Source organism: Panthera pardus, unplaced genomic scaffold, assembly GCF_024362965.1.
Source record: "Panthera pardus isolate Hobbes unplaced genomic scaffold, ASM2436296v1 HiC_scaffold_12, whole genome shotgun sequence".
Taxonomy (NCBI): domain Eukaryota; kingdom Metazoa; phylum Chordata; class Mammalia; order Carnivora; family Felidae; genus Panthera; species Panthera pardus.
Window position 1 is genome coordinate 33,673,885 of NW_026526677.1, and position 23,327 is coordinate 33,697,211.

General features: G+C 39.8%; 1 protein-coding gene and 1 long non-coding RNA gene across 4 annotated transcripts in view; one reads left to right on the forward strand and one right to left on the reverse strand.

The window, feature by feature from the left end:
• Window positions 1-22,814, reverse strand: part of BBOX1 (gamma-butyrobetaine hydroxylase 1) — a 59,327-nt gene extending 36,513 nt beyond the window's left edge. Inside the window, exons 1-3 of one of the 3 annotated variants that reach the window (XM_019456567.2) lie at window positions 22,588-22,814; window positions 15,184-15,612; window positions 13,814-13,928 (exon numbers count right to left, since the gene is read on the reverse strand). In XM_019456567.2, coding sequence (XP_019312112.2) covers window positions 13,814-13,928; window positions 15,184-15,402 — 334 coding nt within the window. In that variant the 5' untranslated portion in view covers window positions 15,403-15,612; window positions 22,588-22,814. Of the gene's footprint in view, window positions 1-13,813; window positions 13,929-15,183; window positions 15,613-22,046; window positions 22,220-22,587 lie in introns of those variants that run through there. The other 2 variants (XM_019456569.2, XM_019456568.2) reach the window with 2 other exon arrangements.
• Window positions 17,222-20,850, forward strand: LOC109271275 (uncharacterized). Its single transcript, XR_008421176.1, has 3 exons — window positions 17,222-17,425; window positions 18,772-18,907; window positions 20,685-20,850. It is a non-coding gene; the product is annotated as an uncharacterized LOC109271275 (long non-coding RNA).
• Window positions 22,815-23,327: the final 513 nt, after the last annotated feature.

Below are 23,327 nucleotides of genomic sequence, written 5' to 3' on the forward strand. Positions count from 1 at the left end.
GAGGAAGAGAGAATATCCCAAGCAGGCTCCACATCACCAGTGCAGAACCCGACGTGGGGCTTGGGCTCACAAACCACGAGATCATGACCTGAGCCCAAGTCAAACGCTCAACTGAGGAGCCACCCAGGCGCCCCAGAAAACCATTTCAATTAATGGTTAAGGGAACTGCTGGCCCTCATGGCAATACTGTAGATGATACTGCACAGTCGTCCCACCCAGGGGCAAGGAAGCTGGGGTGTGCAGGCCACCCATGGCCACGCCTCATTGGCTGCTTCTCTAGGCATTCACTTCTGGGTCTTTCTGGCCTTCTCTGTGTGTTAGCCAAGCACGTTCCTCAGGCAGAGAAAGGCCTCTAGCAGAGTGTCAGGGTGGCGGTTGTGCACTAGAAGGTGGCAGGTGTGCATGAGAAGAGCACTGAGGGTCTGTGGCGGGGCACTCTGTGATGCCCTCCTTTGGGGTCTGTAAGAATGGGCTCGAAGGCTGTCTTCTGTGGTCCCTTGCCATTAAAACACACCTCAGTCACAGTGCTTACCACATTATGCTGAAAGCTTGCACTTATTCAACACATATTTGTTGAAAGCCTAGCTATGCAAAAGAGATCACATTTAGTGAATAAAAATAGATGTGATTGCTGCCCTTGGGAGGGAAAAAGTGACTAAGCAAGGAAGCAAACAAACACCTAAAAGTAAACATTGTCGCAAGTGCGATGGAGGTAACAAATGGGGTGAATGTCTTCTGGTAAACAGTTACCGGGAGCAGGATGGGGAGCAGTTTTAGACCTGGCAGTTAAGGAAGGTCTCACAGAAGAGATGTTACTTAAGTCAGAGCCCAGGGGGTGAAAGAAGGCAGTTATGCAAAGGGTAGGGAGAAAAGAATCCCAGTGGGAGGGACAGTAGGAAGAGGGGGAATCTCTAATCTTGTTGGGGGAGCTCAGAGTTACTGGGCCTAGAACCCAAGCAAAGGGGAGGGTAAACAGATTAAATGGAAAAATAAGCAAGGGTCCGTCACGCAGGACTTCTCTCTCTTTCACTAGATTGCAAATTCCTTGCAAGGGACAGAGAGCATGTCCTATATGTTTATTTCCTCACCACTACTGCCCCCTTCTCTCCCCTCCCCCAACCCCAGCATATAGCCCAAGGCTGGCACTCAGTAGATTTTCAGAAAATTAATATGTTCTGTGTCCTAAACAAACCTTTGCCTTTTTTCCCTTTTGCTTATTTTCTAATGAGGACTAGAGACTGGGAGCAACCCCTGAAAGTTGACTGTGTCTGAGTACTCTTTAGAATTTTAAAAGATGGAGAAATCCATAAAACCTTTTCCCTAGGTGATAATCCCACCAAACTTGAAAAGTCTCCCCAAGGATGTATGAAACATGCTTCTACACAAGTTTATGTTGCTTGAAAGGAGAGAAATACGTTTTTGTTTTGGATCGTTAGGTACCTGGTACCTGGTATATTCTATATGCTCAGCCCTATGACAACAGCGACCTTCTAGTTGGAGAAACCAAGAACACATAAAACCAGGCAGGGACACTAAAAGGCCGGGTGTGGGGAGTACTTGAAAATAGAGCTAACGTGTATTGAGCCCTTATGATTCCAGTCACTCTCGTAAGCACTCTGTATGGATTAATTCATATAATCCTTACAACAACCCCATCGCAGAGGTGCTAGTATTATTCCCATTTTATAGATGAGGGGACAGGTCTAAGGATTTTCGATAATTTGTGCAATATCTCACAGCTCATACATGTCAGAGCTGGGAGGCCACACAAATAATTTGATTACAGATATTCCAGAATTCAGTTTTACCCTCTGCTCTTGCTGTGACTGTCCCCTCCGACATGCCTGAAAAGGTTCTGGAAAACCATCTTGATCCCTTTCAATTATGTACACTGCACGCATCTTCCTGTGGAGAAACCCATACTGGTTCCAGACAGCTCCAGCTGTCACAAGCTGCTTCTTTATGCTGAGGCACAGTCTACCTTTGTCGCCTTGCTTTTAGGTGCTAAATCTGTGCTCCATAATCACACAGTATATGACAGTCTTGGAGATGCATACAAAGACAGCTACTGTGCTAAGTTTTTCTAAGCCCAAATAGCTTTTTTATTCCCCAGGTTTTTCAAGTTTTATGGCTTCTGAGCCCTGCCCCTAGGCTCTCTGCTCTCCAATGTACGATGTGTTCTGAGTTTGCTGATGCTCTCCACCAGCACTGGTGTCTTGAATCAGACGCAATACCATAGATGTGGTCTGGCCCATATCTGCATGGTGGGCTCACTACCACATTTGCATTCACGTGACCCAAATCCAATGAATCCTTTTTGGCTGTCTCAACCCTGTTAACTCCAATCAACTTTTCAGTCAGCGCAAATGTGTAAAAATTATCTGTCAGTGATGTCTTCATTTTCTGAAGCTAGCTCACTGAGAATGTGTGAAGCACAGGTAGAGATGAAGATACAGGTCTAATTTGATAGGGACGTTGTATCAGAGTTAATAGCTCGAGGTCTGAAGGTGACAGACCTGGATTCAATTCTGAATTCTGATACTTCCCATCTGCAAGCACTTCAGAAAGTGATACATTCTCAGGGCATTTGGGTGGCTCAGTCAGTTAAGCATCCGACTTCAGCTTGGGTCATGGTCTCACATTTCATGGGTTCAAGCCCCATGTCAGGCTCTGTGCTGATGAGAGCCTGCTTTTGATCCCCTCTCTCCCTCTCTGCCCCCCCCCCCACTTGTGCCCTCTCTCTCCCTCTCTGTCAAAATAAGTAAATAAACTTAAAAAAAAAAAAGGAAGTAATATACTCTCTCAGCTCAATTACTTCGTCTGGAAAATACAGGATGAAAATGACCTGCAGGGTTGTTATGAAATTTGAATGATATGCTATCTATGAACAATTTAACATGGCGTACCTGATTAAATCTGCATATGAACTAGAGCAGCCACATGTGAACGTGGCTGAAGGAACACACACCACGATGACTGATCTTATTGCCTGTCCCTAATGTCTGCTTAACTCTCTTACTAGCTGATCATTTCTCACATTCTCTAACCTCAAACCTTCCACTCCCTCCTCCCACTTAGGCTCAGCTGTCAGCTTTGCCTTTTATTTCAGTGGAAAAATAGAACTCCGAAGAGGACTTCCAAATATTTCCACCACCATAGGCACCAACCAGCCAGTGTCCATGTCCTTATGGCACGTGATGTGTTGTAGATATATTTGTAAATTTACCAATGTGTATTACATATATATATTACATCTATATTTGTAAACTTGTCTTTCTCTACCGGACTGTCAACTCCCTATAGACAGAGTCTTTGTTTTGTTCACCACTTCATCTCCAGCACCTAGAACAGTACCTGTTCTAAAATGTAGAAGACACATATTTGCTGAATGAATTCATAGTACATGGTGGGTGTTCAATAAATGACATCTTTATTAATATTAGTTATTTCCCAAGATTAGTTATTTCCCAGCTGGCTAGTGGGGAAGAGAGTCAAACACACAGATAATGACCATTCAGTGCAATAATTGCAGTGACACAGAGATAGGAGCCCACATGAATCGCAGCCACCATACATACAGGTGAGAGTGATAGAATGGTATTTCATAGAACAGATACTCTTTAGTCAAATCTTGACTCCGCTATGTATTGTCTCTTTGACTTTGGACTAGCTATTTAATTTCTATCGTTTTCCCCTTGTGTAAAATAGTTATAATGATGCTGCCTTTGTGAGGTTGTTGCTAGGACCAAATAGAGCAATAAATATTAGGTGCTGAGCTCAGTACCTGACACAGAGCAGTGCTTTTAAAAATGTAAAGAAGGAAGATTGGTGAAAGACTAGGAGCAGAGATAGAGGAAGAAGAGGGTGTATGATGTTGGTAGTTTAGACAGAGGGTTGGCGGTGGAGGCAGTGAGATGTGGATGGATTCTAGATTATTTTGATAATAGGGCTAATGGGTTTTCTCGATAGACTGGGTGTGTAGTAAAAGAGAGCAGTCAAGGGTGATCCTGCTGCCAGAGAACTGGCGTTGCCTCAACTAAGATGGGAAAGAGTGGAGCAGGATTCTGTAAGACCATCTGCTCCCATCAGGGGGGCTGTCTTTCCTCTGGCTTCCTCACTTTTTCCTTATTGCTCCAAGGAAATCACTTTATAAATTCCCTTTTGGTTGTCCATCATTTATTTGACCTGATCAATTTATTCTGGGCTAGAAGCTCCTATTATGTCCTATCGAAGATAGAGCTTAGAGATTCTGTGCTTCTTTCCTGTATGAACACATTGTTCTCTTTAGATTCCTTCCCTTTATCTTCATTACTGAGATTATCTACTTTTATTTTTTATTTAAAAAAATTTTTTTAATGTTTATTTATTTTTGAGAGATAGAGAGACAGAGCACAAGTGGGGAAGGGGTAGAGAGAGAAGGAGACACAGAATCTGAAGCAGGCTTCAGGCTCTGAGCTGTCAGCACAGAGCCTGACGTGGGCCTCAAACTCACAAACCACGAGATCATGACCTGAGCCAAAGTCAGATGCTCAACTGACTGAGCCACCCAGGCACCCTGAGATTATCTACTTCTCAATGGTCATGAAATTGTAGCTAGTTTGGATTAGGGATTTTTTTTTTTTTCATCAAAGGATCTAGTTCGTACATGGAATATAATATATCTGCTGATGGCTGGCATTTTCCTCTGTAGCAACCCTTAGCTAATAGATAACAGCCACTTTCTTCCAATTTCGCTGATCACCTCAGCTTCAGTAAACATTTCTACATCCCTGATTGGAATTAAGTTGATAGTTGCTCAGTCTTTTCACTGTCTTCCTTAAATTTATTTAAATGAAACTATCTGCCAGGTAGATGAAATTTTGGCTTCAGACTTCAAACCAATGTCTGAGCGATTAAAATCCTTTTCGTGGCAACAGTTCACCTCCAAGCCACTCTTATGTGTTTAGTCAGGAATAAGACATGATTATTCTCTATGTAAGGGGAACTCAAGCATAAGACTTTGTCATGCCACTATTGTTTATTTCCCCTTCTGTCCTTACCCAAATACTCTTTGCTACACCTCTGCTCCTATGTTCATGGCTGACTAAACTGGAGAAAAAAAGGGAACAAGTACTTACATTTTATCATTTATTCTTCACATTCCAAAACTGAGAGTTATTGCTTTCTTTTTGCTTTGTTTTGTTTTACATTTTTTAAATGTTTATTTATATTTTGAGAGAGAGAGAGAGGCAGACTGCAAGTGGAGGAGGGGCAGAAAGAGCGAGGGAGAGACAGACTAGGAAGCAGGCTCCAGGTTCTGAGCTGCCAGCACAGAGCCCGATTCAGGGCCTGAACCCACCAACCGTGAGATCATGACCTGAGCCAACGTCAGACGAACAACCAACTGAGCCAACCAGGTGCCCCTGGTTTTTTGTTTGTTTTGTTTTCTTTTTTTTACATATGGAAAAAGTGAAGTTCAGGTCATTTATGAAACTAAGTCAAGTCATACAGCAGAGAGTCAAAGCCAGCTTTGCTGACTCCAAAGCCAGTTCTCATTACGTAACATAGTGTTGTTTCACAGGTGAAGAGTGGTCTCGACATACCACACTTCATTTTCTGTCTTGACAAATTCTAACAGAACTGTTTTTGAAAAATGTGTAGGCTTCCATTGTTATGTTACAGGCTTGCATTTTAGTATTGCCGGGGAAATAATGTCTATTTTCTGGGCTTTCCTTCTCATCTGTAGTTTGTAATTTGGCTTAGGGATAATATAAACAGAGGTTGGAATTGTTGGCAAAGGGCTTCACTGGGATGTGAGGTGGGTCTTGCAGAATGAATGGGTGAAGTCTGTCCAGACAGGAAGAATGGAATAAGTGATGGAGGAAACAGTCAGGGCTTGGACAAAAGTAGGGATCTACATGGATGTGGAGGGGCACCAGATTGTGGGATGTGGGCTTAAGAGTTTATCGTGCTGCAGTGAGACATCGGAGCAAGGGGGAAGGGAGATGAAGGTAGGCATCAGGAAGAACACCTTGCAGGGCTGTGCAAGGTGGGTGTGAATAGAGGCCATGTTGTTTCAGTAAGCAGGCCATGAGATAATAAAAAGCTCCAACTAAGCTGTTGGCAAGAGGGACAACCTATGTAATTCCTTCCCCCATAACCTGTTGAGTATCAGTCTTCTCTGGGCAAGTGGGCAATGTGCATAGAAACCTGATGGCCAGTGGAAGAAAAGGAGAAAGAATTTCAATAACAGAATTCTGCATTGTTTTTCTTTTCCTTTTTCTTTCTTTTTGTAAACTGATGTACTGTTCAAGAGGGTCAAGCCCCTCTCAGGGATGTTCTTTAGTTATTTATAGCTGCTTTTGAGAGAACAATGTGAAGATGAAGTGAGTATATATATAAAGTGCAACATTGCTTTTCACCCAACCTGGCACCACTTAAGAAGGTGAGTAGGTACCATTTCTATCTACAGATGAAGATTTAGAGCTATGGAAAAGTAAGTGGCTCAAAATCACAGACCTAACAAGGCCTAATAGGGTCAAGAGCACTCATATTTTAGTGCTATGTTGCTCTTTTGATTAAGACCAAAGTTACAGATTGAGAAAAATACAAAATTTTGACAAAAATAATAAAGTTAAAGAATCCACTGAATGGAGTAGAGCTTAAAAATTATTATTTTTTAATTTACTAAGTTAGAAGTTAGACAAATTAACAGAATGTATAAATAGCAACATCATTTTTTGACATCTTTTTTTTTCCTATAGGGATAAGACAATTGAAAAAACATCAATCAAATTTTTTTCCACTGACATATTTGAAAGTTTGGGATTGGAATTTCAAAAAAGAATTTTTTTGTGTGTGGTATTTAATTTCTCAAAATATTTTTAAAATTCTGAATGCTAGGTGATTGCTTTCATGTTTATTTAATAGAGAAATTAAATATAATTTAATAGATTTTTAATGTGATGATATTTCAAGGAAGAAATTTAAGTATAATGAAGATATCTATTATCCCAAAACTAATGTTTTGTGTTTCAATGTTCTGTCATCTTGAAGAAGCGAAGTGGAACCAGAAGTGAGAAGTAATAGTTCTTTAATCATTTGCCCTATCTTTTTTTTTGATGGGCAAATCTTCCAATGTGTAGGCACTAGCAAAGAGGACAGGTTAAGTATATAACTTATGTGTAGGTTTGGCAAAAGTGAGCCTGGCATATGAAGCAATCTAATTTCACTTCTTGAAATTATCACCATTTGGAATTTTCTAAATTTATAAATTCAAAATTTGCAGTCCAACTGCCATATGTTATAAAATTCACTCCTGGGCTATAAGAAAAAAACAAGCCTAGTTTGTGAGAAACTGAAGCTGTCACTCATTGAAGAAAGTCCACTCTACTTTTACTGTCTTTGAAAAAAAAAAAAAAAGAAGAAAAGAAATAAATGTACTTTAGTGTAATAACAGAAAATCCCTTTTCCAAGAGTAAAAAACGTTAGTATATTTTCCTTAATGTTGGAGAAAATATGAAAAGGAAATAGACTGTAATCACTCTTCCTTAAGATGCATTTGCTTTAGGCTCTTAAATATATGCTCAGACCTTTTCAAGGCTTTGAGACACCAGCTTTTTAAGGTCCTGCTCAGCATTAACATTAGCTGATGCAAGGAGGCTTCATTTTACGAAGTGGTTAACTAACTAAAAAATGATTTTTTTAAAAAAGAATATAATTAGTATTTTTTATCTAAGAATTTTTTTTATATTTATCTATTTTTGAGAGAGAGACAGAGGGTGAGTGCGGGGTGTGCAGAGATAGAAGGAGACACAGAATCCGAAGCAGGCTCCAGGCTCTGAGCTGTCAGCACAGAGCCCGACTGGGGGCTCAAACCAACAAACCGTGAGATCATGACCTGAGACAAATTCGGATGCTTAACCGACTGAGCCACACAGGCACCCCTTATCTAAGAATTTTTAAAAGTCATAAAAGAACATACAGCCTTTTAAAAAACGTTCTGTAACATATCCAGTTGTAAAATAGACTTATCTTGAATATTTGTGTTTTCTTGCTGGAAGTATGGATGGAGATAAGAAAAGGCGAAAGGAAGGAGACCTTAAAGTTCAGAAGTGAAAACTGACACTAGGCAGAAGGCTGTGGGAACAATGTCCGGACCAGTGGCATCGGCTGCATCTAGGGCACCAGGCTCTTCTCAAGCAGGGAGGCTCCTGTCTTGGACTCGCTGACAGGACAAGGGCAACTCCATCCCATGTAGGGACTTTAGACTCTTTAGACATGATGCCCAAATTTATCAGGTACAGTGCAGAAATCGAGGGGGATAATAAATGGTATGTAATCCAGAGAACACTTTGGAAGACATCAATATGGCACAGAGGACAAATGAAGTGAAGTACACAGACGTTCAAGACACCTGTATTCATTTTATAAAAATCCCAAAGACATTTCTCTGAAAGTCAGTAGGTCCATGGGCAAAACAGAATAGAGACTCTTCTTAAACGTATGAAGACTTTGAGTGTGTCTCCCACCTGTGTGTCAGAGTGTGAGCCTGGGTAAGGGCAGGAAGGGAATGTTGACTAGGTCTTTCTTTGGGAAGGAAAGGCATTTGGGTACCTGATGTGGTGGGCTGATCATTCTGATGCAGCTGTTTTTTAACAGAGCTGTTCTGAAGCCACTGACCTGGCAGCCCAGATACAGTGGGGACATTCTAAGGCAGCCTGAAGAAACAAGCTCCCAGCCCTTTTTATAATTACCAAGTAATATATGAAGCAAAGACCCTCACTCCATCCCTGACTTACACTGCAGACTCCTACCCCTGGGGGTTCAGGAATGGCCAAACTACGGGGCAAGATTTAGGGACGGGGTGAATTGTCAGTTGGGAGTTAGGCACACTTATTGTGTTCACTACTTGCCAAGTAAAAAAATAGTGATCTTTGCTTTTTTGACAAATCTCTGTAAAAATAGCCTCTGCACCTGACCTACTCTGTTCTTTTTGCCATAATAAAAATCTTCATCTTCAAGGAAACACATGACCTTCTGCAAGAAAAGGGGAGCTCTGCTTCCCCCCCCCCCCCCCCCCCCCCCGCCTTGTGAAAGGCATAGAGGTTCTACAGGGTCCTGACAGTTACAGAGAGTTTTGACTCCCTTTTGTGGAATGTTCCTTTTGAAACAAAAGAGGGGCTGATGGCTATAGACTGATGGCAGATAGCTATGGACTGGTTAAATGGACAGGTAAAGACTTGCTCTGCTGTATCAAATTGAGGGGAAATGTTCTTTTCTGATTGTGCAATGTACTCAGTCCCTGGGCTGCTGAGAAAAGTGAGTGGCCTGCTTCCATTGAAAAAAAGACTTTCTTCAAATTACAATCTTTTAAACCTCAATTTGAAATAACAAGTATTATTAAAGTCAGAGAATAGTGTACAAATATTTCAGTACAAATTCAAAGAGGTAGGAAAATGAGTACTCATTCCAAAACTGAATGTTAATGGAAAGAACAAATATTTAGGTTCATATATGAAAGGTCATGCTATATATAGATTTTTCCCATTTCAGTCTTATCAATTATATTCTGGGAATTTTGCATCTTGAAGTTAAACACAAAAATTAGTGTATAATTATTTCTTTTTCTTATGTTGATTTATTTTTGAGAGAAAGACAGAGCTCAAGCCAAGTAGGGTAGAGAGAGAGAGAGACACAGAATCTGAAGCAGGCTCCAGGCTCTGAGCTGTCAGCACAGAGCCCAATGCAGGGCTCAAACTCACGAGTTGTGAGATCATGACCTGAGCCGAAGTTGGATGCTTACCAACTGAGCCACCCAGGCCCCCTAATGTATAATCATTTCAATTTTACATGGAAGCTAAAATACAATTACATTTTTTTAGTTTATTTATTTATTTTGAGACAGAGAGAGAGACAGAGAGCCTGCTCTTGTGTGTCAGCTGGGGAGGGACAGAGAGAGAAAATCTCAAGCAGGCTTAATACTGTCAGCGCAGAACCTGATGCAGGGCTCCATCTCATGAACTGTGAAATCATGACCTGAACCAAAATCAAGAGTAAGATGCTTAACCAATGGAGCCATCCAGGAGCCCTTAAAATACAATTACCTTAATAAAAATCTTCATATTTCCAATGTTTTATTACAGTTTTCAATTTTCATGCATTTGTCTGGAAACATTTACACGCTAGGCTTCAGCTTTTAAATTGGTGGAGAATTGAGAACAAGTTCAGGAACCTCTTGTCCTACAGGTCAATATATGTTTCTCTTAAATACAAATTCTTCCCCATCATCTCTGCTACTTCCCTAGGCTAAGTTCTCAGTGCTTTTTGTAGGACTATTTCTAGATCGTGCTATGGTTACCCTCCTCCCTGTCACTCCCCACTCCAGTCTACCCAATACAGATGACCATGACCAAACATTTCTGATAAAGATATAATCATTCCACTCTCTTTTGTAAGATAGATAGAAACCAAGGACCAAAGGGGCTACTGGGGGAGGGGAAAGCAAAATCACAGAAAGAGGAAGATAAGAAGACAGTCACGAGCTTTGTAAGCATTTGAGAAATTATATACATTTGGTCAAAATCGGAATGGATATAACTCTGAATATGTAAAATGCATCTTAAAGAAAATAAAGCAAACTTCTTAAACTTATAAAGATATTAAACTCATTTCTCTGGCCGTATAGGAAGAAAATCAGCCTGGGAAATGAATGGAAAGGATTACACCTGATTTCTATGTTGTGAAAATGTCCTTGCGGAAGGTTTTGGACTGAGCTCCTTAGTAGGGCACTGAGGCCGCTTCATGGTTAGGCCCCTTCCCTATTCCCTGTGGCTTTAATGATTTTAACTTCACCAATATTAAACTAACTGGTGTTTCCTAAGGCTACCTGCTATTTCACACTTCCATGATTTTCTACATGCCCTTTTCTCTGTCAAGAATTTCCTTGCTGTCTTTGCCTGACAAACTGATTCTTTAAAATCCAGCTCACATATTCCTGGCTTCAAGGATTATGTTTTTGTCTCTTCAGATTCCTTCCTCTGTGTTATGATTAACCTTCTTTGCATGCTTTCTTGCACTGAAATAATGGATTGTACTTATTTCTTTTCATGGCTAGGGTCCCCCTCCTAGACATGATAAATCCTCAAGGACAGAATCGGTGTCTTTTTTTTTTTTAACTTGGTATTTCCTTAAGGAGCTTCCTGAACAAAATAGATGCCCAATATATGTGCAACCAGATCAAAATTTATGATGGAATGACTATTATCCACATCTTCCTTACAGCTGTGGCTGTCCATTGACAAGAGTCTTTTCTGGCTGATCATCATGTCTTTTCATTTTCGAGTTTGACAGCTAATGCCAAGGGAAGATCAAGGAAAAGTGGTTTGCATCTTGATGCCAGATTTTAAAAGTCTTTTCTAACTCTAAGGAAAGAGCAGAAGAGGTAACATGGCCACTGAGGATGAAAAACAAAATCCTTCCACAAGTGTAACAGAGTTTGTTTACATGTTCTGGAGTATAAATGTTTGAAAATAAGTGATGGCAGTTCAATAAGGTGTCAAATTCTACAGGCAAAGAGCCAGAGAAGCAATACTCCAAAAATGGCCCATTGCTTTCTCCTTTACCCCACCAACTGCACAGCTCAGGGAGATATTTTAAAAATCTGATCTTGTTTTAAACCATTAAAGTATTTTCCAGTGTCTAAATAGCAGCCAGTTCTCCTTATATTATTCATGACTGCTGCTGTCAGTGTGACTGGGTTTTTCCACAACTTAACTGAGTGTAGTATCATTTCCACTTTGCTACTGCCTGATAGTACTGAGAAATATAAGCTATAAAACTGCATTCGTCAAGAAATATTAATGGAGGAGGGTGGCTGTGTCTTTTTACAATGCTTAAAAGCCTAAGTTGTAATAATAAAAAGTTGGCTTTTATTCCCTGAAATAATCAAAAGAAGAACTTAAAGGAAATGAAAGCAAAATCCAACAGGATTACAAAATTAGGGCAGAGTGAAGGAAAAATATTTTGAGTACCAGAAGAAATCTAAAATAAATAAAAAATAATAATACATTTGTGAAACTGCTATTTGACCCAGACAATTGCTACTCAGTTATGTAACTGGAGACTCCTTGAAGTCTCTGTACAATACTCTCACTGGGGAAAGGCAGGATAAACATCTTTTTCTGAATACCTATCTGGATTCCACCAGCTAGCTGGGCTACATAAAGAAGACAGTGGATTCCTGGTGGTTTAGACAGAAAGCACCAGAGCAAAACCTTGTCAGTTGTCTGAATGATGAGATAAGGCCATGGAGGAAACTAGTTCTTTTTTTTTTAAATGGTTTTATTTATTTTTGAGACAGAGAGAGACAGAGCATGAGCAGGGGAGCGGCAGAGAGAGAGGGAGACAGAATCTGAAGCAGGCTCCGGGCTCTGAGCTGTCAACACAGAGCCTGACGCAGGGCTCGAACTCACAGACTGTGAGATCATGACCTGAGCCGAAGTTGGATGCTTAACCGACTGAGCCACCCAGGCGCTCCAGAGGAACCTAGTTCTTCACAACACCGGTCTATGCCTGAACAGGAAGGGAACAGTATCATGCCCTATTTTTTTTTTTAAGTTAATTTATTTATTTGAGAGAGGCAGAGACAGTGCAAGTGGGGGAGGGGCAGAGAGAGAAAGAGAGAGAGAGAGAAAGAGAGAGAGAATCCTAAGCAGCTTCATGCTGCCAGCACAGAGCCTGACACAGGGCTGGAACTCAAGAAACCACAAGACCATGACCTGAAAGGAAACCAAGAGTTGGACGCTTAACCAACTGAGCCATTCAGGTGCCCTCATGTACTATTGATAACCATAGAACAAGGTGAAACTGTGTGGTTCAAGCTAATTAATTAGTAACATCTCCACACCCAGTAAACTGTTGCAAATCTCTCATTTAAAACCACCTATTATACATGTTTGAGAATTTCAGATCTGAAAGGAGTCAGGTGAAATCTCTGTTTTGGTGTCACAGATTTCAACAGGGCCAGTCCAATATATCTAGTTAACAGTAGAAAAGAAAGTTCAAGGATAATTGCCTTGTTAGTGTATTTGTAGAAGTCAAGTTCTACTAAATATATAAGAATCATGATATTTTTAGAATCTGCCTTTGACTCACTTAGTTTATGTTACAAATCTTCAAACCATACAGAGAGCAAATAATTAACTTTCTACCTGTATTAAGTACTTCTTTTATTCTGTCTCTCAGCTCAAGAATGAAGCCTTTTTCCACCGAATCCAACAATTGCAGATTTTCAGAACATTTTTGTGGTCACAGATTCTCTTGAGACCCATTGAACTCTCCCCACACAGATTTGCTGTGTACATGCATGCACACACACACATGCTCCCATGCACACTCAACACTGTGCACATAATTTCACTGGGCTCCGGGATCACATAATTTTATCTGTGGATACCAGGTTAGGAGTTCCTGTTGTGTTGGTTTTGTGTTGTTCTGGCTTTAGATAAAATTAAGAAGGGCGAGACTGCCTTTGGTTCATCCCTCTCCTTTGCTGTGGACACTCAGTGTCTCATGTCTCGTGTGCCAGGTTTCACATTAGAGGACAAGGGTACAAGTATGCTGTACTTTGCCTTTTTCTGCCTCTTTTGAATGTCCAGAACTCCTCTATATTTTCTTTCATCTCTACCCAAACGATCGGTGTTTGGTAAATCATTAAACATCCTGCCTAAATTATAATAATGTTTTAACCAAGGCACAAGGGTTTATATTTGCTTCTGAGAAAATATCTTACCATAAGAGTTTTAAAAGACATTGAAGACCATGGCAAGGTTACCTGGCAAAAATAATTCTCTTTGGAGTTTTTCTCTGGCCTGCTGTGAAAAGCATCTTTTCTTCAGCCAGTCAGCTTCAAATTCACTGTAATGCTCATTTGGCCACGTGATATAAACCTTATAACACAGAAAGCAGATATCACCTATATGTATATTATGCTTCTATGTACTTTGGTTCATTATTGCTCTGTTTTTTAATGTTAATTTAAGATAAGCAGGGGATCCACCTAGCCCTTACTTCTTTTACTTTTTACTTTATTTTTATTTTCACTTATGTACTCACACGCATACAAACTCTTTTGGAAGACAGGAGAACTGAAAGCCAAAGTGATACATCTGAGCTCTGAGGCCCCTTAAATATCACAGAAAAAGTAAAATGTGATTCGATCTGAAGTTCTCGTTTTGTATCTCCTAAATCTGTTGTTTCCAAAATTTCTGTGATGACTTAAAGTGAGCTATCACTGAATTTAATATTCCATCCAAGAGTATCAGAACGAGGAAATGATGAGGAGGAGGCAGATCATAATAATAAATGACAACAGCACTCTGAGTGCATCCTGTGTAACGAACACTACAGGCATAACTCCTCTAGTCCTCATACAACTCTAGAAAGAAGGTACTACTCTTATTCACATTTTCCAAGCGAGGAATGTCTAAGTAAATATTTCTAAGGTCACACAGCTGGCAAGCGGTGAACCCTGGGAGTAAAGTCCTTCAGTTCAGATAAAGACAAGAGGGGGAAGAGCCATGAGCTAGCTGTCACATTCGCTTTTCCGAGAACTATCCTCGTCACTTTGGAAGAGAGAAACACAGGCTGGTGGTCACATCTACTTGGTGGTTTTGAAAGCTTTGTTTTCCAGAGTTCTAGAGCAAGCCTTGCATATTGACTCACTCATTTGACTAAAACTACAGTCGTCGATACAAGTTTTTCAGTGTTCACTGCATGCCGGACACTGTGTTAAACATTTTTACCCATATTACCTCACTGAATTCTCATGTAATCTCTACAAACAAGTTCTGTCAGTATCCCTATTTTACAGATGAATAAACAGAGGCCCAGAAGCACTCTTGTTATTATAGAGATAGTTTGATTGTGTCTTCAGGGCTGTTCACGAAATTCCTTCACGGAAGGAATAATGAGCAATACTGTAAGTTTCATTAAAAACAGTAGTAGTGATAAAACTACGAACAACAATAACAGAAGCTTCCATCTACTGAGCATGCTTGCTTTGCCCCAAGCACTACACAAACATGGTTCTCTGTGTAGTTATAGACATGATCAAATAAAACATAATCCCTTCTTTAAGTTATTGGACAGTAGCCCCTTCAATGAACTGGGGAGATAAAGGAGAGATAATTTAGAGATAATTACCTTTTTTCTGTCAAACGTCAAGCCTTTAATACCAATGTTCACATCAAGAGCTTCGATGAGAAGTTTTCGTGCTTTTGCAGAATCCAGGTAGCAATCGGGGCACTGGCAATTGTCTCTCAGCCATACAGCAGGGTAGAGAGACTCCGCACCGTCATGCCAGAAGATCTGCAACAAGTGAGCCCCATCCACCACTTCTGCCTTTTGGATGGCACAGTGCATGTTTCTGGTTCTTGCAGGTAAATCCTGTCAGCTGCCTGCTGTGACAAATCTGCGTTAAAAGGAACCTCAGGCGGCTCAAGTCTGAACTTGACTTCTAAGAGTGTGAACAATTCAAGTGGACTCTGGCTCCTGCTGTTCAGTCAGCTGCCAGAGTCTGCGGCTTGACTGATCAATGCTGGGACCTTTGTTCTGATGAGAGTATCTCGTATGCTGTAAACAGAAACACAGTGACTAAAAGTACATAAGATAAACATGCTGAATCAGGATCCAGATGAAAAGAATTCCTTGTTTCTTCCAGAAATTTTAGATAATAAGTTCAGAACCAGTGACATAGGGACTTTGATAATTATGTTTGCATGAAAGCTCTGAAAATTTTTTTACAGGAGAAAAACGCTCCACAAATTGGAAGTATAACTAATCATATCTGTGCTATTTTAACTGACATCCAATTACACAAGCCTTTTGCAAAAAAAAAGTGTTTTTATGATACTAAATTAGTAAACTTGGTCTACTGAGGGAAATTTTAATGCAATTATTGATTTTAACAGATACTATAATCTGGTACATTGTGCCATTTCTATCCTGCCATTTACTTTTTTACTAATACAATTCATTTTCTAAGTGCAGTATAAAAGTTCCCAGGCTCTGCAGGCTTCCCATTCTCATCTTGCTTGATTTGTTCTCTGGGATTTTCTGTTTTGATATAATGTGCCTCGATATTTTGGCTCATTTAATCTAAACCTTTACTGGGTATTTTTATGAACCTTCACTTTACTTTGGAATACATGACTTCTTTTTAGTAAGAAACACACCAAATTTGAGGACATGAAGTATGTATAGGAAAGGGAAAGAAGCGAAAAGAGGCACAAGGTATTATGGACTGAGTACATCAGCGTTGATTACGATTCCATCAATGACCACATATTTGGCTTTCAGAAATTGTGTCAGTGCTCTGAATTTCACTTTCTTCATACATTATTTTCCAGGACTCTAAACTTACATGGGAGAAATAGAACTTACATGGACAATGTAGAATTTATGTGGAAAAAGTAGACCTTCTTAACTTGTTCCATATAACGATTAGCCTATCATTAGTAGAAGGTGACATGTGATGATAGAAAGAAGACTTCATTGCCTTGGGATGAAGGGGAGGCACACACACATACACACTCATACACAGAGTGGCTGTGTAACAATTCCCTTTAAGTACCAGGCATTGCAATAGGCACCGGAGGGTTCAATGACAAGCGGAATAAAATATGAAATACAGAAAATAGCTCTCTTTATTCATTCTTATATATACAGTTAAACTTATTCAAATAATACTAATCTTCTTTTTAAAAACATTTATTTATCTATTTGTTTGTTTGTTTATTTAGTGTGTGTGTGAGAGAGAGAGACCATGAGCGGGGGAGAAGGGCAGAAAGGGAGAAAGAGAGAGAGAGAGAGGGAGAGAGAATCTTAAGCAGGCTCCATGCTCAACACAAGCCTGACTTGGGGCTCAACCTTACGACAGTGAGATCATGACCTGAGCCAAAACCCAAAGTCGGATGCTTAACTGGACTGAGCCACCCAGACACTCCATAAGCATCTTCTTTGTGTCTGATATGCTGCACCAGAAAGTTCAAAGATTACCATGAAGTTCCAGAGTTCAAGAAGAAGTGAGATGATTATGAAAGTAAACAAGAAAATACGGCTTGTTCCAAATGGCACTAAGAGCTGTCTGAGAGGTTCCAGGACACTTGCTTAGAGAAGACGTCTATTTGAGGAAGTTTTACAGGATGTGATCAATGCTTCTGAATGCATACTAATTCCTTGTTCCTCTAGACACCCATATGGAGATGTGGCCACGTTTACCAGACATGTGGTTATACCAAGTCTTCTTCTCTTTACAAGGCTATGTTTTATCAGTGGGTGGCAAGCAGATGAGAGATAGAGAAGATTCTGGTTTCAAAGCAAATAAACACCAACCTGGATGATGGAATGTCCACAGGCAAAACAAAGCAGGAGAAAATGCATATATGTATGCTAATTTGTTTACCTTGTTATTTATTCTTTTTGCTACTTAACCTGATCTATTTATAAACTGATGGATTATTCATTTGCTAAAATTACTTGCCAAGAATCAAAGGCAAAAGGTACCTCAAAATATCAACACACACAAAATAAACATATGTAGCTTTCAATCTCACCCTCTTTATACTGAGAACATAGCTATCTTTTAAAATACATTTTTAATATTGGTCCTGGCCTGATTTTTCAAAACAGCACAGGATGTATTTATCCCCCTGAAATAGTTCTTCAATTACAATGGACCATAATCAAGTGCCTTTTCATCCCTTCTCTTCTCTAAATCTACTCAACTTTTCAGCCTTTGCTTTATAATATGTGATCTCTAGATTATGTACTTTTCAGGGTGCATGGTCACTTTCCAGTTTACAAATGTCCTTCAAAATGTGTGGCTTCGAATTATACAATATAGAACAGATAGGATATTTCTAGTATAAAAAAGAAAAATTAATACCTTAATGAAGAAAGAAGGTTGCTTTTCTTTCTTTCTTTCTTTCTTTCTTTCTTTCTTTCCTTTTTTTTTTTTTTTTTTTTTTTTTTGCCTTGAGAGTTTGGAAGCATAGTGGCAATTGTTTACAGGATCTTACAAAAGAATAGCTAGTTTGGTTGTACAATAAGAATATTGGTTTTAATTATATTGATGGTAAGATTACAATATTATTAAGAGTTTACATTTACCAAATGCCTTCTTCATGCCACTCATATTTGAAGTGCTTTACATACAATGACTCATTGAATATTCATTACAACTCAGTGAAAAATGTACTGCAATTACCTGAATAAGCCACAGAAAAAAGAGGTTAGGGGATATCAGCATACCGATGATGGTAGAACCCGTCTTATGTTCTCCAAGGGAGTAAGACAATTAAGAAAAAAATAAATCCGCTTCATTTATGTTTATCATCAAAATTCCATGTATGTTGGTGTATACTCGAGACCCAACTCATTTTCCAAAATGTGTTCATTAATGAGTTTGAAAATGTTGTGGTTCAAAGGATTTTTATAAAACTAGAACTTGATACATTGATTCTTAATGGATACATTGTTTGAAGGGCACATTTTCCACCATAATAAACATTGTCCCTGTGCTTAAAGATGGCACTATGCCCATATCCCACTTACTGTTGAAGTGGTAACACCTACAGACATCTGTACCGACAAACACTAATTACATTCCAACCTGCCATTTGAAGCTTTCCACCTCTCTCTTTTTTCTTTCCTTCTTCTACTTAACACGTTTGAACTGGAGAGGAAAAAGCACACTTCCAGATATAGGGAAATCTGACTCTTTTCCCCCAGCCTGCTTGGCCAAATGGATATCCTGAGGAGGGTTATTTCAAGAGAGTAGGTGTCATCAGGACCAGGGGCTGATGGGAGTTGCCCGAGGCACATGGGAGAGTGTGGAAGAACTGGAAAAACTTGGGTGTTGCTGAAGGTAAGTTGTTTGGGTATCTGTGAAGGAACCTGTTGGGTCATTTCTACTCTTCACTATCCTTTTCTCAGTTTGTGACACATGTGAATGATAATCTAAACAAAAGCAAGGAGAAATGGGAAAATGGTTTCCCTCTTTAACTTATCTTGGTTTATTTCAACCTCTATTGCAGCAAATGCAATGAACATTCAAAAAGAAAGAAATATCAAGGATCATCAGTGTTTAAAGGCAAATTCTTTCTGAAACTTAGACGTTTGTACATGAGTGGAATTTGTTGAAATCTGTTTTTCCATTTAGCCCACTTGACCTGTTAAAATTGAGCCCTTTTTAAGTTAAGCATCATGGACATGTAGTTATTTGATAAATAACTGTGTTTCTCTGAAGAAAAAAAAAGGAAAAGTAAATATTCCTAGCCATAGATATAGATATAGATATATAGGTATACTCTTTGTTAAATTCATGAATATATGCTAAAGTCATGAATATATGCTAAAGTCATTTTTGCTAAATTAAGAAGCACCTATAAAACAAAAATGTTTATTTGTTTTAGGACTAAATTATTACTGAGCTTCTCCTCATTCACAATTATACTTTGGTTTATGAAGTATCAGACTGGTTTTGGCGGGAAGGAGTAGATTTGCTTGTCCTGAAAAACAGATTTTGGATAAGGGGGATTTCAGTCTGAAAGAATAGATTTCTTTTAACTTAATCCAATCACTTGGTGTGTGTGTGTGTGTGTGTGTGTGTGTGTGTGTGTGTGTGTTCCTTTCTAGCTGACTCACCATATTTTTCCCCTTCAGAGTTATAGAATTTTATTTGGGACTCCTGTTTGGCACAACTAAACTGTCTGTTTTAGAGATTATCCTACTTCGGCAATGGGTGTGGTTTTTGTCTTTTTAAAATTTTTATAAATTTGAGTTTTGTCAGCTCGTTTTCTCCAGCAATGTTTGGAAACTTGAGAAAGTAGCTCTGAAAGTTATTTTATGCATTGATCTTGGAATTAAAAGAACCTGGAACTAGAACTCTCAGAGCCTGAAAGAAACAACTTGTGATATAGGTGGGCTAAGTGCCCTCATCTGAAATGCAAGGACAATGGAAGCTCAGAGATACTGAGTGTGATTTGTCCAAGCCCACAAGGCTGGCTAGTGGGAGAGGTTGCTCCAAACCTGGGTTTGCCAGTTCACTGTGCACATATAAACATTTTCTAGTTCTAATAAAAGAGAGTGCAAAAATTCCTTGAACACTAATTACAGCTAATTTGAATCATAGGTTTTGGATAGGATTCTCAGGAAGTTGATGCAGAACCTTCATAGTTACTCTACATAAAATTTAAATTGATAGAAATTAATATGTCTGAAAAGCCAGATTCATATATTGGATTACTCACCCCTAAAATAAAACACTATAATTTTTTACTATTTTTCACAATAGAAGGAAAGAATAGAGTGGACTTATGTTATCGAATGTCAGTATCTGTTAATTTCCATCTTCTTTAGTTAAGTCATCAGACCTGCTATCAGATAGTAGGATTCTCTCTGGTGTTTGACCTCCTGATTCTAGGTAAGTAAGATCAGAAAATAATCAAAATGCAAGAAATATGCAAATTGCATGACAGAGAGAGAATTTGTGTGTGTGTGTGTGCGTTGTATGCATAAAACTATTTATTTTGCACTTATTATGTTATAGCCCCTCTGCTGATGCTTTCAATTACATTAACCTTATTTAATTCTTATTTAATTCATGAAACTATGAATTTAGTGCTATCACTTCTATTTTACAGGTGACCTTGAGCTTGGACAAGTGAGGTAACTGACTTGAAAGCAGAGGAAATAGTAACTTGACCACTACTCAGTACTACATCATGGAGAATCTGTGGCTGAATAATTTTCCAGGCAATAATTTTAAGTTACCAAAAATGTGTTATTAAAATAGTAGCCAAATCTCAAGTTTGTTGGTTGTTAGTTGACCTCACCATCCGACATTTCATCACTGCAAGAAGAGGACAGAAAGTTTTCCAGACATTACACCATAAAGGCTTAGAAGGTATTACTATTATTTTCTATATCAACCTTTAAATCATAAAACTAAACTCATTTCCACTTGGTAAGGTAGAGGCTGACCAGACTGTGAGTGTTTGAGTGTCTGAACTTTAGTATCATTTGAATACATGCCCACTCTACTCATTACACTCGCTACCTAAGAGTCTTCAACTTGTTTTTTATTTGTTTTTAACTTGATTTAGTGAGTGGCTGAGCTGCTTAATAATTCATGAATAGACTCCTGTGAGTAATGAATTCTATAAAGTCATCAGGAAAAACAGTCCCCATTCTCTTAAGTAGGTTTACCATTCTGCCTGCTATCTTGTTTAAAGTATCAAATTTTGTGCAAACACTTCCTTCCTAAGTTGTAAAAAGGAAAACTTTTTTATAAAAAGCTTCACTCTGGTAGCATTGCCACATTCAGACTGATACTTGTACATCAAAGTGTTTGTTTGCTGATATAATGTATATTTTTCTGGATCTAGATTTTATGACTGCTAAACCTTTGGACCAGAACATATATTCATTATGAGAAGTCCTATGTTTTATAATAAAATCAATTCAAGATACCTGTCATATCTCTTCTTGAGCTACATTCAAAAGCAAAACAATTGAAAGCACACACAAAGTTCAGTCTTAATTGATCAGTATTCTAGAAAAGCATGTTACATTCAGCTTTTTGGACTTCATGAAGGGCCAAGGTATATAATATGCAGTCCCTGTCTTTGGGTTGGATTGTGGATTATTCAGTGAATATTTCCAAATCCAGCCAGAACGTTCCCTTTCCCATCACCCAGCCTGTTTTTTAGACAGTATGCTCTCTGTCCCCTCTGTGTGCTTTCTGGATCAGCTTAGGGACTGTAAAGTAACTTGACTACTAGACTAAGCCAAACATAATTGGGAAAGGAAAGCTGCCAAGAAGCAATCAGATCCCCTGCATTCCAAAATCAAGCCTATTCCAAATTCCTGATGGACCATCCCCATCGCAGCCCACACGGCTGTAAGACACATGTGCCTGGATTTTCAATTGGATGCCCCCTACCTCCACCCCAATCCACAGACCTGAAGCTCTTCAAATAAGGCAAAGATGAGCTCAGTCATACCTGTTCTCAGATGTGCTTTAGGCGCCAAATCATGCAAAATTTACCGAGGAAAGAAAAAGTCAGCTTTGATCCTCAATGTCTTTTGGGGGAGGGAGCCTCCTGGTAACCAGCACATCCCAGATTGATCTGCCCGCAGTTTCCCTACGTCTGACATCTGATGTAGTGCTATTACTTGGGAGCCTTTCTTTCTGCTCCTGGCGGCTCCACAGAAGCCCTGCCCCCAGACACAGCTGAGGTTTGCAAATGAGGAAGGATGTCCCAACCTGAAGGTGTAGCAACTCCTGAAGGGAGCTGGGAAGGAGAAAAAGAGAGAGAGAGAGAGAGAGACACGGAAGGGAAGGAAGGAAGGAGGGAAGGGAAGGGAAGGGAAGGGAGGGGAAGGAAAGGAAAGGAAAGAGCTTTTATGACCTAGAGGAGAAGCAGTTAGAAAGAGAAAGTACTTGAACACCTATTAGTGCCTGAAACCACAAAACCCCCAGACTCAGTGCAAAGCATTGCCTTAGTTCAGAGTTTTCCTGATAGAAGGAAAAGCAGTTCTCACCTGTCTGGTCTCCTGACCCTGAGCCAGCAGCAGCAACCAAAGCAAGTGAAGGAGACTCCTGTCTCATCTGTTCAAACTGACAGCTCTTTTACTCTAAAAGTCACTTGGAGAAAAGACATTGAGATGAACATTTAACAGGGAGGAGCTACTAGCGCCCACCTCAGCAGAGGTGAGGTGATGTCTACTTGCCCATAGAATATTCCATTTGAGCCTCTTTGGAGGGAGCTTGACTATTTCAGGGGTGGGGAGGAAGGTTGGGATGGGTCCCCTTAAGCCTGATGCCCTCCTTCCTCCGCAGCTTTGGCTGAAATGAACAGTAGCTGCCAGAGACCCTGGGGCTTTTCTGAAGGCACCTGGTTGCCCAGTGACTTGACTCACAATTACACAGGCCTGAGGGCAACAAAAGGAAAGGCCGGGGTGAGCAGTGTGCCAGGGACCCAAAGCCTGGCTGCCAGGCATTCAGATGGAGAGTGCCCAGTGCAGGGGGAGGGCTGGTGGACGAGTCTCAAGTCCTAGTTCCTGACGGGGAAGAGAGGCCATTAGAAGAAAGTCTACAGAGGACAAGTGAAATCCAAGGGAGAGACACTTGAGCCCTGGGCCTTTGTCCTACAAAACCACCCTTCTCGAAAGACACCGAAGCAGCCTCAGCATGCAACTTGTTGCTTCTTGCCTGAAGGACTCTCACAGCGGTGAGACAGGCACAAACAAAAGAGCTAACCATGGAGAGAGAAAACGCAGCC